The following is a 16,784-nucleotide window of genomic DNA, read 5'->3' as shown; positions in this document are numbered from 1 at the left end:
AGTAATAAGCTATGGTATATAAGAAATATTATGACTAGTGAGAAAAGCATATGTCCAAACTAAAAATCGTCTGAATTTCTTAAAAAATCATTCGTTAAATTAGCCAGGGGAGGTTGTCAAGCCATGCCAAGGAGGTGAACTGGAGTTTCAGTTAGAAAATGCTTCCTGTATGACAGCCCCTAAGTTCACCTATGCTAGATGAATATTACCCTAGTGTTTTCATAATTTGAGCACTTTGATGAATCAATTACAGTTGTAGATAAAAGTAATTGATACCAAGTACATATGACTAACATAACCAAATTTCTCCCCAAACCTGAGATAGGTTGATGAACAAAATGAACATTGTACATAAACAACACACAACATTCTCTTCTTAATGCACAACAATGTTATGTGCATCAAAAGAAATATATATAGCCACCACCAACTCACATCTCTCTCACAGAGGTAACAAATTTGCACACGAGATATGCACCAGTTACCTCTATCCCTTGTTTGTCACTGGCGCAAGCACCATCTCCTCATCAACTTGCATGATAACGAAATGCCAAAAGCGCATGCAAGATCATTGATTATTTGAAGCCAGCCCTGCACAAGTTGCTCTCTTTTTGTGGTCATTCTTCTCAACGCAAGAGCATGAGAGCCTCTCTGTTTCGTCCTAACAGTCTCAACGCTGTGGCTGCAATGTGATGACCGCTCAAGCCAGCTGTATCAAGCTGTTCTATAAGGGTTCCATGCTCTATGTAACTGTCTGGCAGTACAATAGGCCTCCACTGACAAAAGTTTCAATAAGAAACGTCAGAATTTCTTACAAAATTTGAAGCATTCTCAAATTTCTGAAACTTATTATTATTCAGGAAAAAACTCCCAAATCTTGAAAGATTTATTTGAACAAAAACTGTATTCAAATGGGAGAAACACTTTATGTGATAGCCCACTCCCTTGATGTAATAATAGTCCTCACCACAGTTAATAAAAGCAATGATTTTAGCAAATTGGAGAGAATAGAAGTGGTGGGCAAACAGCAAATTTCAGAAACTAAGAAAATATTTACCTTGGTCCTCCCATCTAGTAATCCATCAAGAGCAATAAACTGCGCAACATGCGAACCAAACCCTCCAATGCTCCCCTCCTCTACAGTTATGAGAAATTCATGTTCTCTACATAACTTTCGAACAAGCTCAATGTCCAATGGCTTACAGAACCTCGCATTGACTACGGTCACCTGGATATTGAGCTCAGCAAGCAGAGATTGAGCCTTTAGGCAGTTCTGAACCATCACTCCGTACCCAAGCAATGCCACATCCCTTCCCTCAACTAGAATTTCTCCTTTCCCTACCTGCATCACAGTAGGAAAATAAGTGTTTTCATTACATGATCAAAATCTAATGGAGGCAAGCACTTCCACAAATTCCTTCATCATATGAAATGGTTAAAAAGGGTTAGATATCAATAGCATGAAGTTTTAGTGCCAGCTGGAAAACCATTATCAGAACAAATCACAATGGAAAGTTACCTCAATTGGTGTCACACTGCATAAGGGACCAAATATCCCAGAGATAGAACCCACACCAGGGCATCGAAAACAAACAGGCCTGTCATTAGTATTTGCAGCAATGCCCACCATGGAAATTAGTTCATCTTCATCTGCTGGTGCCATGACAATCATGTTTGGTAAACATGCCATGAATGCAATATCAAAAGCTCCACATTTTGTAGGACCATCTGGTCCCACTAACCCTGCACTTGTGACAGCAAATCGCACAGGAACATTCTGAAGATCAACATCTTCAATGATCTAACAAAACAATAGAGTCAGAAGATGCATTAAATATAAGATATTACAACATTTGTTTAATACTTTAATAAAAAGCTTTTCAGTAGCAGTATGCATTACAGAAATTAATATCATATGGATATTAAAAGACCAATAATTGATAATTTAAAAAAAAGAAAAAGAATACAAGGACTAAAGTCTGAGCGCTCAGCCAACAAAAGAAAAGAGTCCAAGTAGTCAGACATTCTAGTAACAGCATTAGCATAAGGTTGACATCAAATAATGTTTGATTGTAACATATTAAAAAGCCGCACACAAGCATACTTACAAAGAGTAAAAGGCAGTCAATTATTACTACGTCATAGTGGAGATCAGTTAGTCGTAAATCTAGTCATTCACTGAGATAGTAATAAGAAGGGAGGATCCACTATCTAAAATTTATCATACAAGAATGAATCTCAGAGTGGCAGGAATGTGTCAATCCATTAATGGAAAATCGATAAATGAGGGTATGCATTACAAACACCATGAGTTATAAATTCAGTTTTTATCATAGAAAGGAGCAGAAAGTAATTAGGACCTGATCATATGCTCTTTGCAGAAAAGTAGATGGAATTATGCAAAACGGCTTCAACCCCCCGCAAGAAAGGCCAGCAGCAAAAGTAACAGCATGTTGCTCTGCCATACCCACATCAAAAATTCTTTCTGGAAATTTCGACTGAAAAAGATTGAGTGATGCATCAATTCCCATGCCTGCATGAACTACTACTATGTCTTTGTCCTTCTCAGCTTCGGCAATTAAAGACTCAACAAGGCAATCATTAAATGTCCCAGATAGTTTGCATGAAATAGTATCAGGAGATGCTAATAATCCAGAATTTAATGCCCCTGTAATACTAACAGAAATAATCAGCACCAGATAGATCCATCAGATGATAGCAAATAATCCTCAGGATCACAGCTTCCAACTAAGATTTTCAAATAAGGTCAAGAAAATAGTTCTCAAGTAAAAGGTGAGACAAAATGAAATATTTGATCAAAAGTTCCTTAAAATTCTTTACTTGGAAGAACTGTTTGTAAGACCACATACTTTGAAAAACCCACTAATTATTTACTTTAAAGAATATCTCATTGTCCCAGAGGCAGCTCAATATCAAGTTCCTGGTTTTCTGCGCTGGATCTATGGATGCATGCTTAAGCATCTTTATAATGTGTGCATAGTTCTCTGAGTGTTGCTCACCATTAGTTATATCAGCTAGCCCCTGCTCAGCCTCTGTAATAACATGTATCAATACAGGTCCAGTTGAATCTAGTGATGCCACTTCATTAAGCACACATATAAGATCTTCAATACTCGTCCCATCAACTGGTCCGATATAATACAACCCAAGTTCTTCAAAAAGGGTTGCTCCAAGAGGAACTACCATGCCACGAGCAAATTCGTCAAATTTGGCTGCCCATTCATGCATACCTTTACCGATTCTTTTTGTAACAACCTGGAAGCATCATATGTGAAAAAAGTGAATGATAGTACCGGGACAGTACCAGGACTCTGATAGACTGATAGTGGGAAAAAGAAAATACCACACAATTGCACCCATAGCACTTGGTATAGAAACTAATGTACTTGGAAGGTAAGGTAGAAAAATTACTGGCATGTGGCTGGATCAAAAAGTTTAATCAGAACAGGGAAATTCTAACCATCAGAATAGAAGGAAACTTGAGGACAATTTAAAGAAGGAAAAGCAGAAGAAGGTTGTCCTCAATAGATCACAATCTAGTGAAGTGCACAATGAACATATTCAAAAAATACCAGAGGTCATAGAAGAAAGGTTTAAATATGAACTCAATGTATTGCAGATTGACTTCGAAAGAAACATTTTTCTGGATCATATTTTCAGATTTAAAACTGAAATACCAATCTCAATTAATATGTCATCCGCAATAAGTAAATTCAATGGTGCTAGAATGAAACTGCTCACACCTTTGCGGCTTCTCTAAATCTGCGAAAAGATTTACTTGACTGAAGCTTGCTTAAGGTGCTTGAGAGGGCATTAATCGTTGGTTTTACACCTTCCTCTTGCTTAGGATGTAAAGAATGTCGGCTATCATTCAAAATTACCACCATGTTAGAATCAAGATATCCAGCATTGCCCATAGCCTCATACACCTGACCAGCCATAGTTGACCAATTACTAATTACCGTAACCACCTGGTCCTTCTTTCCTTTCAAATCTCGTGCTACTGCCATGCCTGAAGGAAAAAAAGAAAATAATCCTATAGATCAGAGTGTAAAATTTATAATTGACAAAGTATTGCCAGACCTCAAAGAAAGGCAACAATCAGTTGTAAATGGAATCCATACTTCTTGGTGATGTCATGAAATAGAGGGGGTAAAAATATGCATATAAGATTTCAATGAATCATCATAGGAAGCACCTCAAGGGATCATATATAGAATATCAGATTTATATCTGGTACCATGCAATCATATATTGTGGATGTGTATTCAAACCTTAGAGGTGGTATTTTCTTTCCATCAAGAAACCTTCCAGCTCTTAGACAATTAGAGTGCCAGCCTCAGTTACAACAGCTTAAAAAATCTGATGTGCTAGATCTAAACTCTATCTGCTAAAATGGATTCATCTCTTAAAAAAATTAAGAGTGTTGGCATCGACTTTGAGAGAGAGAGAGAGAGAGAGAGAGAGAGAGAGAGTTTGGATTAAACTAGTACCAAGTCCGGCTGAAATACTATTACATCCATGCCCAGCACCAAATGCATCGTACTCACTCTCCCTACGAGATGTGAAACCAGAGATTCCATTCTTTTGCATGATAGTATGCATCAAAGAGCGCCTTCCTGTGAGAATCTTATGTGCATATGTCTGTATTGGTGGAAAAGCATAACTATTCATTCAAGTTGGTTCACCTGCTTATACTTGAAGTAGAATAAAACCAAGCAACTTATGCGCAATTTATATATGAATGAAGTTCACAAAGCAAGGGGTGTATACCTGATCTCCAATATCCCACAGTATCTTGTCAACCGGGGCATTAAAAACATAATGTATGGCAATTGTCAGCTCCACTACAGCAAGACTTGCTTTGAAAAGAGGTCCTGATTTTGACATTATAAAAGATATCTCCGAACGAATTTCCTCAGCTAGCTGTTTTAGTTCCTGCAATTTTGACCAATTATTCATGTTCCTATCTCCCAGGAAAATCTAATAACTCAAGTGCCAGTTCAGACTTGGTGAAGATATCAATGCTCAAGTTGTGCAAACCTTGATAGATAAATTCTTCAGATGAATTGGTGTATCAACCATGTCCAGAATTGGTGTTGGAGCCTTGTCCGAGAAGAAATCATTAGCATCTGGTAATGCTGCAACTTGTCCACATAATCCCTGCTTCACATGGAAATATTTAAGGTGCTTCAAGATTTTGATAAATTAGGAAAAAATGGGAAAAACAATGGCACATTAATGTTACTTGATAATTCCACTATAAATAAAGTTTAGCCTCATTGACAAGCATCCTTGGCATTCTTACTATAACATACTAAAAACATCATGCCACAAAGCATAAATAAGAAGAACACAAAGATGATGCAAAAGAAGGTCCCTCAACTATATTTATAGTCATAGATAAGCAAAAAATGGTGTAGGTTATCTTGTGCCTGAGCTTCTTTTATTAGTAGGAAGTTGAAGAATAGACTAATCAATGGTCTTGCAACATGGTGAAAAACGTGCTACCCACAATCAGGAGGACAAAATTGTCACTATTACTCTTAAGCTAGTGGCAAAGTACTCGAGTCATCAACATGAGTAATTTCAAGATCTCTACACATAGACAAACTTTTCCAAAGCAACGGAAGAAAGAAAAATGCATTATAACATACTTTTGACCATGTGTAACGAATGCTTTATTAAAGAAAAAAGACCAAATCATACCACAGAACATGTAGATATCTATTAATAAATGGCATATACCTTCCGAGAATAAGAAGACATAGATTCTGTGTGCAGATTGGTCTTAAAAATTTCACCTTTGAACTGTTTAGCAACCTCAAAAAAGTAAAACTTTGACTGTTGGAGACTACATTCACTATGAAGAAACAACCTGCTTCTCAATGAGAGATGCGACCAAGAAGAAGCAGAAGCCAAGCCCATCCAAAAGCAAAGTACCTTCTAAGAATCCGAAACTGCTGAAATGCAATATTAGGTATCCCTACACCAAGAGAAACAAAAATAAGTAACACAAAAAACATTAAAGTAAATAAACCGAGGACCAATTGAACAACAACATTATTAGATTGCATCATATTGCTCCAAATTAGAATCAAGTTACTAGCTTTTCAACAGAAGCAAAGAAAAACAAGAAGCAAAAACAATCCCTAACTCATTACAATAGAGCATTGTAAATCACAACAGAACTACATCAGATGACCTAAAAGCAAATATCAACCAGTTTCAATCCAAGAACAAACGTGGATTAACGCACGCTATAAATCGAGAAAAATACACTCAAATCCGGCAAACAAACATCCCAAAATTCTTTTCCTTAATGAATCAGTAGCTTATCCAATTTTATCAAAATAAATAAATAAATAAATCCCAAAATCAATGAACAAGCAAAGAAATACATCGAAATCTAGAACAGATTAGGATAAAAGAACCGAAAAATCGAAATTCCACACAATTTCACTGAATTCTCGTCAAAATCAGAGAGAATCAACACCTGAAATGCGGCAAAAATCCGGCAAAAATGAGAGCAAATGGATCTCAGACAAAACCAAGAGACGCTTGAGAACCTTTTCAGAGTGAGATCATAAGAGTAACGAGATGCTGCCACGTGGCAGCTTAATCTAGGGATGGACTATATATAGTGTGGGGGTGGGGTCCATGCGAGCTTTATATATTCTCATAGAGAAATGCTATTTGGGACGAATTAGTCTTCCGAAATAATGGCCGGAATGACTTGAATGCCTATGTGGCATCCACATCATTCCTTTCTCATGTTTTAATGAGAAAAACAAAGATGGGAAAACCAAAGTCATGGATGCCCTCTTTTCCAAACCCTATTTTCCTCTCCGAAGACACCCCTTTCCTCGCCGTCCAGTCTCGCTTGACGCCACCGGCGACGTCATCGCCGCCGCCGCAGTTGCGGAGCCCTTCTCGCCTGACGCCACCGGCGCAGCTTGAGTTTTATTCCTCCCCCGACGTCGCCAGCCCCTTTCTTCGTCGTCCAGTCTCGCCTAACGCCACCGGCAACATCGTCGTCGTCGCAGCGAAGCCCTTCTCGCCTGATGCCACCGGCACACCGTCATCGTAGTTATATTCTAAGAAAAAGAGCATTTCTTGGAAAGAGAGTTTTAAAGCAGAGAGAAGAGAGCTTGGGGAGAAGAGGGATGGGGAACTCGTTGGGGTGCTCGGCCTCCGGGGAGAGGCTGGTGTCGGCGGCGAGAGATGGGGACCTGACTGAGGCCCGGATGATTCTCGAGTTCAACCCAAGCCTCACCAAGTACTCCACTTTCAGTGGCCTCAATTCCCCTCTCCATTTCGTTGTCGCGAAGGGCCATTGCGAGGTTTATCCTTTTGATTTTTATCTCTTTTTTTTTTGTGTTTATGTTTTTGATTTTGTTTCTCTGGTTTGATTCGGCTGGGTTTTCGCTCTTGATGTTGTGTTTTGTTACTGATTTTTTGAGTTCTTGGTTAGATCGTGACGCTATTGCTTGAGAATGGGGCTGATGTGAATTCCAGGAACTATTGTGACCAGGTTGGTTATCGGCAGCGAAAAGTTTGGATTTTTAGATTAATCTATTCCATGATCTTTTTAGTTTGTATTGTTTTCTTATAATTTTGAATTCCAGATCGAATGTTGGTTTTCGAATTAATCTTTAAGTTCTACCTTTTAATTAATTTTTATTTTGTTATTGTTCATTGGATGATGGTCTGGGCGAAAGTTGGGATTTTTTAGCTGATGTTTGATTTTGGAACCTGGTGTATAATTATTCAAAATTATAGCTGAACCTTGTTTGTTTGGTCTTGTGTTTTCTATATTTATGAAAATTAGACTGCGTTGATGCAAGCTTGCCGAAATGGGCATTGGGAGGTGGTTCAGACTCTGCTGCTCTACAGAAAGTAATGTGTATATCGGATGATGAGTTTTTGTGTTTTATTTGTTTCTTTTGTTGATTAATTAGTATAAAAGCTTTGATGTTTGATTTTGGGTTTAAGGTAATGAGAGCAGATTATCTGAGTGGTAGAACAGCTCTGCACTTTGCTGCAGTGGAAGGGCACATTTGATGCATTCGGCTATTGGTTGCAAATTTCATTCCTAGTGCGCCATTTGACTCGGCTACGGATGGCGACAAAGCTATTGAAGTCTTTTGTTCCATCGAATGGAGATGGAGACTATGTGCTATTATCTAATGTGTATGTTTTCATCCATTTGAAGGAGGTGCTTGTTCATGTAACGATTATTAGTAATTAGTGTGCACTTTGAGATTCATATTGAATCATTGCTGATACATGTATTTCAATTGCTTGACGGAAGTTGAGCATGTATATCAGAAGCCAAGTTTTTGTAGCTGCAAGATTGAAATTCAGGAATTCTGTAATCTGTATGGAACACTGAGAATGTGCTTTGGTGTAAAACTGTTTTTAATCAGGTTTTCACCATGTGAGACTTGTATAGGTCGTATGGGTAGTTAATTGGATTCTGCAACCTGTTACAGAATAAATGCTGAACACACAAATGCTTAACAGAATGGAAACTTTCCAATAAACCAATAATCCAATATGGATTTTACTGAATAAATATTGAGTAAAATAAATGCTGAAGACACAAATGCTGAGCAGAATAATCTGGATTTTACTGAAGCATGAACAATCAAATGTTTAACAGAATGGAAACTTTCCTGGAAAACTTGAATGCCACAAACAACAAATCAAGCTTTCATGAAAAACTTGAATGACTCAAAAAACAACAACAAGAAGCTTTCATGAAAAACTTGAATGACACAAACAACAACTACAACAACAACATACATTCTTCTCAAGCATCTTCAACTAATCCATATGCCCAAAATAAAAACATGCATTTGTTACATTTAAAATAATCTGTGATTAGTTAAAACAAAAGCTATTAGTTAAAACCAATAATGCATCACACAATCTCACCAAAAAATTGCCCATTGATTGCTATGTCACTCAGGAACCAGAAATGTTTTCTAACAAAAAGGGTCCACTTTCAAACATCATCACACAAAGGCAATTATTATTTACCTGCAAAATCAAATCAATAATGCATGATTGCTAGAAAATCCATGAACACAAAATCCATGAACACTGAAAAAAAAACCTGAATTAAAATGGATATTGCCGCAAGTAGATGTTCCAATATCATTTGCAAGCATCTCTCCACTATTATCAACAGGTGTTGAATAATTTGATGGTTGACCCTGTCACATGTAACTCAATAAAAAAATTCATTTGTTCATCATTGTATAAATTAAAATGCAAATATAGAGGTATTTCATTTTTTTTTCATACCTGTGATGAAATATCAATTCCAACATTTTGCCAATTGAAGTCATAGACATCCACATTCATCACATTTGGGAAAAAAATTGGAAGTCACCTAATGAGGAAAATTGTTGTCCAATTTATTAAAACATCTCATGCAATATTATAATAAATATAGATATAGAAAAATAGAGCAATACCACACTTTCTTGAGTGTGAATTTCAACAAATGTATCATTTTGCATTTGTACAATCCCCTTTGCTTGCGTTTTCTGAAGAAAATATTAATTTTAGTCAAAAAAGAAGATTAAAAGAAACAAGAAAAATTATGTGAAGTATAAGTACCGTTTTTTTTATTTCTAATGATCATCTCTTCAACTTTTGACTTTTTCCTCTTCGATGGTGGCCGGCCTTTACTACGCACTTTTAAAGGAGTTAGGAACTTTGAAGCTGTTGCTTGATGGTGCTCATGATCCTTTTCCAACAACATTGGTGGCATAACTTGATTCGAGTGACCCTCCAAATAATTTGCATTGTCCATGAGTTTCTCTATTGCCTCATCCACACACTTCATCAAGAAACTATATTTTTCAATGGATTCTACCCCGATTTCAGCAGCTTTAGAAAAATGAGAGCACAGTTTATTATACCGCACTTTTTGCTCACTAATATGTGTATCTTCATAACAATTCTTCACATAAGTATGGCGGCGTTTAATATCCTTTCTCCAACGAGGTAAAATATATTGAGATGGAATCTCTTTGACATTCCTCTCAATAAAAACTTTGCATATATGCCTACAAATAATCCCTTTGAACTCGAATAAACGACATGTGCATTTAACATCAAACTCGAGCTCATTTTGATCCATAGTAAAACCCACTTGTGGTCTGACTCTTCAATCTTTTCCTTTTAAAATGTCTGTCACCTGAAATATATTTCTTGCCCCGTCTGATCTGATAAATGTAAGATTGCAATATAGCATTCCTCTCAACTTATCTTGGAATAGCTTAAAAATTTCATTGGTATAGGCTTCTTGTAGTTGCTTCTCAAAACAACAATCAATTAGCACTTGAAAGCTTGAGTTAAAAGTAGCAAAATCAGCCTTGTTTTCTTTCTCAATCTTACTTTTTAATGCATTGTCATACTGCTCCACAAATTGCTTTAAGGATGTTCTTGGTCCAACATAACCATCAAAGAAAGCATTTATGCTTTCACTTCTTTTGGTGGTAGACATTCCAGCCCAAAAAACACCTTTAACATATACAGGGGTCCATCGATGACGATTTGTATATAAAAATTTCAGCCATTCATTTTTCCTGAGGTTGTAATCTTCTATCATCTTCAACCAAATGTTTTCAAATTCTTGAATATCTACTGCCTCATAAACAATACTCTTCAAAACTTTTTTTATTGCTTTGTAGTGTGTTAGTCCGCCAAGCTTCTCGGGGTTCTTCTTCATAATGTGCCAAAGACATAGTCGGTGATGAGAATTTGGAAAAATTGTCTTGATTCCACCTTGAATAGCCATACCTGATCTGTAATTATTGCCTTTGGAGCCTTACCCGACATACATTCCAACCAAGTTTTAAACAACCAAATATAGGTTTGTGTATCTTCTTTCGACAATAACCCACATCCAAATAATATTGTTTGCCCATGATGGTTTACTCCAACAAAAGGAGCAAATGGCATATCATATTTATTTGTTAAATATGTTGTGTCAAAAGATACAACATCACCAAAAGCTTCATATGCTGCTATAAACCTTGCGTCTGCCCAAAATACATTTCATAACCGACCTTCTTCATCCATATCAACCAAATGAAAAAAATTAGAATTTCTTTGTTGCATGCGTAAGAAATAATTGCCAAGTGCCTCCGCATCTCCAACTCCAAGTCTGAATTGCCTTGCTTTTGCAATATAATTCCGACAATCTTTTTCAGTGTAGGTTAAATTTTCATATCCACCACTTTCAACGGCCAATGAATGAAAGTTTTTACTCAAGCCTATCCCTGCTTGGTCGTTTAATTCAAGCCTTTTTCTAACATATGCATCCATTTTTTTATTGCATCTTTGGAAACAAGCCTTATGTGGACTTAGTGCATGATTATGCTCCAAATTAACAATAGATGGTAAAACACCCATCACTACCAACAATAACATTTATTTTGGCTTCACAGCTTGTTTTGATAGTTGAAAGCACTTTTTCCAGTAGATATTCTTTTGCCACCTCTTACACATGTGAGTGCATAATACTTTAATTTTCCATCATCTCCGACTTTTGTACTTTTTTTTGCAATACCAAAACCTTCTTGTCGAGCATATTCAATATAGAGACTATAAACTTCTTCTTCAGAATTGAACACCATTCCTGCCTTCGGAATAACTTTTTCAAGTAGTGGCTTCTCAAACTCTACCATTTTCTCTTTCTCTTTATTCATTATTTATGTATTTGAAGATTCAACTTCTTTCCCATTCTTCACTTGTTCAGAAGATTGAAATTCCAACTCTACCATAATGTTTTTGATTTGGATCTATAATAAACAAGTAACGACTAGGAAATAAATATATTATAAACTAAATATGGTAAAAAAATGAAATATATTAAAATTTATAACAAGCAACATAAATTATCATTGAAATTATCATTGAAATTATCATCACAAGTAAATGATCAAACATGTTTAAGATCAAACAAAAAATGTTTCAAATCAAACAATTCATTTGTTAAATTATATTATAACAAATAGAATACAAACAATACATGTTTCAAATCAAACAAAAAATATAATTGAAATCTTATACTCACAAATTAAATTTGAAAATTTATCTTCCTAATAAATAAGGATAAGAATAAAGCTAATTCTTATCAACATAGTTGAGTAATAACAAGTTCTATAACCCAAAGTTGTACTTTGGGTCACAAGGTTCTAGTTGAGTAATGTGGCCAGGTAGATAACACTAACTAATGTTCTAGGAAGTAAAGCAAGCAGGAAAAAAAAAAGCTTTGCATGGAGTCTCAAGTTTCTCAGATCACTACATTTCACTAAATTTGTCAAGTGAATCACTAAAACCTCATGAACTACCTTTATCAACACAAGAAGAAAAAAAAAAGGAGCTTTGCATGGAGTCTCAATTTTCTAAGCCCATCACCAATCAAAGCAAAGAGAAATAATTTAAAAGAATCATCTTTTACCTTAATCCCACGGATGCCAAACCTCCTCAACACCCAGATCACCGCATTTCACTAATTAAAACCAAAAAACCCTGCCAAAACCCAACAAACTAGTAATTACAAAGAAAAATAAACAAGCATACAAAACTTCACCTTTCAGATACAAATCACCAAACAAACCATCAAGAAAAACTTTAAAAACAAAGAAATCACTAAAAAAAACAGAAAACCATTAGAAAAAAAAGTATTATCAAATTATTGTTATAATCTAACTTGATTTCGTTAGACGTGAGATCAACGCAGGTTTCTCCGGGGAACACAACTGGCCGGGAGGGGCTGGTGGCGTCGGGGGAGGAGTTAAACTCAAGCTCGTGTGCCACTGGAGTCACGCGTGAGATCAACGCAGGTCTCTCTGGGGAGCGCAACCAGCCGGGGAGGGGCTGGCGGTGTCGGGGGAGGAATTAAACTCAAGCTCGTGTGCTGGTGGCGTCAGGCGAGAAGGGCTTCGCAACTGTGGTGGCGGTGGCGGTGACAGAGGTGACAATGACTTCGCCGGTGGTGTCAACCGAGAATGGACGGCGAGGAAATGGGTGCTTCAGAGAGGAGGACATGATTTGGGAAAGAGAAATGCTATTTCTCAACTTTGTTTTTCTCATTAAAACATAAGAGAGAGAGAGAGAGGATGACGTGGATGCCACATAGGCATCCACGTCAGTCGACCCAAAATTTCGGACAGTTCATTAGGAAGAAATAGCATTTCTCATTTTCATATCACCCCCTTAATATTGTCCTCTCCCAAATAGGTTTTTTTTTAAATAATAAAAAAAATAATTTTTTATTAAAATACGCATGTTAAGGATTATTTACAAAAATACGCATGTTGGTGAAAAACTTTCTCATTTTTAACCTTTTAAATTTATTTTTTTAAAATATAGAAAATAGAGAGTTTCTCCCTTTTTTCTATTTTTTTAATTAAAGATTTTTGAAAACCGAGAGTTTCTTTCGTTTTTCTCTAAAAATCTTAACGGTTGCATGCTACACCGTTAAGATGTAAACAAATGTTTTTTTATATAATTAATTTTTTAACTAACAATAATAGCTGTATATATATATATATAACGTTATATTTTTTTTAAAATATGAATCTCGAAGAATATTAGAAATAAAACGGTCAAACTTCCACTAGTAAAAAATTATTAGGTGAAATATTTAGTACAAAGTAGGACTGTAAAACATACACCGGTCAGTAATTAGGACAGTAAAACTTACACCTGTATGTAATTACTACAAAGTAGATCGGTCAAACCTGCACCAGTCAGTAATTAGCACAAAGTAGATCCGTCGAATCTGCACCGGTAATTAGTACAAAGTAGGTTGGTCAAAGTTGCACCGGCAATTAATTAGTACAAAGTAGGATGGTCAAACCTAAACTGATAAATATTTAGTACAAAGTAGGACAGTCAAACCTGCACCGGTCAGTAATTATCACAAAATAGGACAGTCAAATCTGCACCGGTCAGCAATTAGTACAAAATAGGTCAGTCAAACCTACACCGGTTAGTAATTAGCATAAAATAGGACGATGAAACCTGCACCAATCAGCACTTAGCACAAAGTAGGTTAGTCAAATCTGCACTGGTAGTAATTAGTACAAAGTAGATCTGTCAAACCTACACCGATCAGTAATTAGAAGTTGAAATAAGATTAAAATGGGAGAAAATGAGAATGGAGGGGCGATGGTTTGAAGTGGGAAGTGGGTATTATATAAGAAAAAATAATAATAATAAATCTAACATAAATAATTATAATCGCTAAATAAATAATATGGTTGTTTTAGAAGTGAGGGTTATATATATATATATATTATATTTTTTAAAATCAAAAATGGAAAAAGGGAGATCTCCCGTTTTCCACTTTTTATTTTTATTTTTTTAAATAAAGAAAAACAGGAGATACTCTCTAGTTTTCCTATTTAATAATTAAAAAAATTAAAAAAAATAGAAAACGGGAAAAAAATTTCCGTTTTCCCCAAAATATGTATTTCGGTGAATAATACAGAACATGCATATTTTGGTAATTTTTTTTATTCTTTTTACAATATTAAAAAAAGCCTCCCAAACACCCCTTGAGTTTGGTATAATTATTCTTTAGAAAGGGGAGTAAGAACATGCACCTACACTGCTTCACGTTAAAAGCACAAAAAGAGTCTTCTTTGGAAAAACATTGTTTTATTAACTTTTTTTCCCTGTCTTATATCTTCTTGTTAATGTAATTTATGTATATCCATTTTTATTAAAAAAATAAAATAATTAAAAAAAATATTTCTCAAAACTTAAAAAAAACTAATTTTTTAATTTTTTAATTTATTTATTTTAAGGACAAGTTACATCACCCCATATAAGCATCGAATAATGAGTGTCCCAGCCTATGTGGAACTCTTCAGAGGCGTGCACTTTTCTCCCCTTTTGTCTGGGAGAATTCAATCCCCCATCACTAACGAGGAAGAGACTTTAGTTGACAATAGGTTAAGAGGCTGGAATTCGCTCGCTTGTTTACAAATGTTTTTTATTTGTATTTGTTCCAATTAATCTTTAAGGTTTTCTTTTGTTTTTGTTTTTGTTTTTTATAATATAAAAAAGCTGCACTGCATACACTCCAAATCTTCAATTTTTTTAGAAGGGAGTTAAACCCTCCACGCAAGGTTGATAAATGGGGCAAAATAGGGACTGGGAGGCCCACCCCTATCCTTGTCTTGGTCCCCCCATGAACAGGGTTGGGGAATCCTTGTCCCCGACTCCCTATGGGGAGGATAGAGTCTCCTCATCCCCATCCCCTTATAGTAGTACATTTATAAAATTGATTTTTTTTTATAAATTATTTAATACTAAAATGAATGAATTAGAAATGAAATAAGGGGCGGGCCTTTACCACCACCGGCCCACCCTGAACCATCCCGATGCTCAAATAGTGGTATTCTAATTACCACAACCTCTACCTCTGTTTTTCTTCATCCTTCACTCCACTCTACCCGCCCCTAACAATTACATTGTATAATTATGTGTAAAGGTACAAATAACTAAATAAAATTGGGAATAAATTGAGAAAATAAAATTTATCAACCCAAAACATATAATATTTATCAATAAATTAAAATAACAACAAATGATTTTTCTTCGTATTAAATTGTTTTTAGTTAAACTATCAAAATTCAAAAATATAATCAAAACACACCATAATTATAATTGAGTGGATATTTTGATTTGCAAATTAAGAAACCCTAAAGTGATATATATATATAAGATTATATAAATAAATGCTTATTAGGGTAAGGTGGGGCATGGCACGCTAAAATCATAAATAACTCTATCCTTGTCTCGGTCCCCCCATGAACAGGGTTGGGGAATCCTTGTCCCCGACTCCCTATGGGGAGGATAAAGTCTCCTCATCCCCATCCCCTTATAGTAGTACATTTATAAAATTGATTTTTTTTATAAATTATTTAATACTAAAATGAATGAATTAGAAATGAAATAAGGGGCGGGTCTTTACCACCACCGGCCCACCCTGAACCATCCCGATGCTCAAATAGTGGTATTCTAATTACCACAACCTCTACCTCTGTTTTTCTTCATCCTTCACTCCACTCTACCCGCCCCTAACAATACATTGTATAATTATGTGTAAAGGTACAAATAACTAAATAAAATTGGGAATAAATTGAGAAAAATAAAATTTATCAACCCAAAACATATAATATTTATCAATAAATTAAAAATAACAACAAATGATTTTTTTCTTCAGTATTGAATTGTTTTTAGTTAAACTATCAAAATTCAAAAATATAATCAAAACACACCATAATTATAATTGAGTGGATATTTTGATTTGCAAATTAAGAAACCCTAAAGTGATATATATATATATATATATATATATATATATATAAAAAGATTATATAAATAAATGCTTATTAGGGTAAGGTGGGGCATGGCACGCTAAAATCATAAATGCCCCCCCCACAATAAAAAATCCCCGCCCCATGCCTTGCTCTCCAGTAAAAAAAAAAACCATCTCAGGCAAGGAGGGTTTTGCCATCCCTAGAATTAATATATTCAGTAATATATTCATGAAATAGAATTCATAAAATTAAACACAAGCTAGCTTATAGAAACTTCTCCATCAAATGCTTATCAATATAAATTAAAGCATAGAATTTTGAATTTATATGAGTAGGACAAAAATTCCTACTTGTAGATGGCGTTTGGTATCCGGACTAGGAGGGGATTGGTAATGGAATGAT

The 16,784-nt window shown here is 35.4% G+C and overlaps 2 protein-coding genes across 4 annotated transcripts; one reads left to right on the top strand and one right to left on the bottom strand.

The window, feature by feature from the left end:
- Positions 1-209: 209 nt before the first annotated feature.
- LOC120261593 (probable 1-deoxy-D-xylulose-5-phosphate synthase, chloroplastic) lies at positions 210-6,587 on the bottom strand. Of its 3 annotated transcripts, none has more exons than XM_039269533.1 (11): positions 6,518-6,587; positions 5,770-6,007; positions 5,065-5,184; positions 4,795-4,959; positions 4,515-4,665; positions 3,765-4,033; positions 3,021-3,276; positions 2,361-2,668; positions 1,520-1,801; positions 1,058-1,342; positions 211-776 (listed from the first exon to the last, which is right to left on the bottom strand). In XM_039269533.1, exons 2-11 carry the CDS (start codon positions 5,947-5,949, stop codon positions 627-629), a joined length of 2,166 nt encoding a protein of 721 aa, XP_039125467.1. In that variant the 5' UTR covers positions 5,950-6,007; positions 6,518-6,587; the 3' UTR covers positions 211-626. The 3 variants fall into 3 exon arrangements, with proteins under 3 accessions (XP_039125470.1, XP_039125467.1, XP_039125469.1); XM_039269535.1 differs by lacking the exon at positions 6,518-6,587 and having other exon boundaries at positions 627-776; positions 5,770-5,832; positions 5,965-5,979; XM_039269536.1 differs by lacking the exons at positions 5,065-5,184; positions 5,770-6,007; positions 6,518-6,587 and having other exon boundaries at positions 210-776; positions 4,515-4,687; positions 4,795-4,857.
- A 211-nt stretch (positions 6,588-6,798) lies between these two features.
- On the top strand, positions 6,799-8,457 carry LOC120260501 (E3 ubiquitin-protein ligase XBAT33-like). The gene is made up of 4 exons (XM_039267987.1): positions 6,799-7,364; positions 7,496-7,555; positions 7,853-7,920; positions 8,017-8,457. The coding sequence occupies exons 1-4, from the start codon at positions 7,086-7,088 to the stop codon at positions 8,018-8,020; spliced, it is 411 nt and encodes a 136-aa protein (XP_039123921.1). The 5' UTR covers positions 6,799-7,085; the 3' UTR covers positions 8,021-8,457.
- Positions 8,458-16,784: the final 8,327 nt, after the last annotated feature.

Source organism: Dioscorea cayenensis, chromosome 5 (assembly GCF_009730915.1).
Source record: "Dioscorea cayenensis subsp. rotundata cultivar TDr96_F1 chromosome 5, TDr96_F1_v2_PseudoChromosome.rev07_lg8_w22 25.fasta, whole genome shotgun sequence".
Lineage (NCBI taxonomy): Eukaryota > Viridiplantae > Streptophyta > Magnoliopsida > Dioscoreales > Dioscoreaceae > Dioscorea > Dioscorea cayenensis.
This window is presented reverse-complemented; position numbering and strand designations above follow the sequence as displayed.

Bases quoted from the DNA above. Each gene is read 5' to 3' on its own strand.
- LOC120261593 (XM_039269533.1), bottom strand. From the start codon at position 5,949: ATGGGCTTGGCTTCTGCTTCTTCTTGGTCGCATCTCTCATTGAGAAGC. The intron at 4,666-4,794 runs GTATACACCCCT...CCACCAATACAG, and splicing joins TGTGGGATATTGGAGATCAG to ACATATGCACATAAGATTCT. The intron at 1,343-1,519 runs GTAACTTTCCAT...ACTGTGATGCAG, and splicing joins GCAGTGTGACACCAATTGAG to GTAGGGAAAGGAGAAATTCT.
- LOC120260501 (XM_039267987.1), top strand. From the start codon at position 7,086: ATGCCACCGGCACACCGTCATCGTAGTTATATTCTAAGAAAAAGAGCA. The intron at 7,365-7,495 runs GTTTATCCTTTT...GTTCTTGGTTAG, and splicing joins TCGCGAAGGGCCATTGCGAG to ATCGTGACGCTATTGCTTGA. The intron at 7,556-7,852 runs GTTGGTTATCGG...TATGAAAATTAG, and splicing joins CCAGGAACTATTGTGACCAG to ACTGCGTTGATGCAAGCTTG.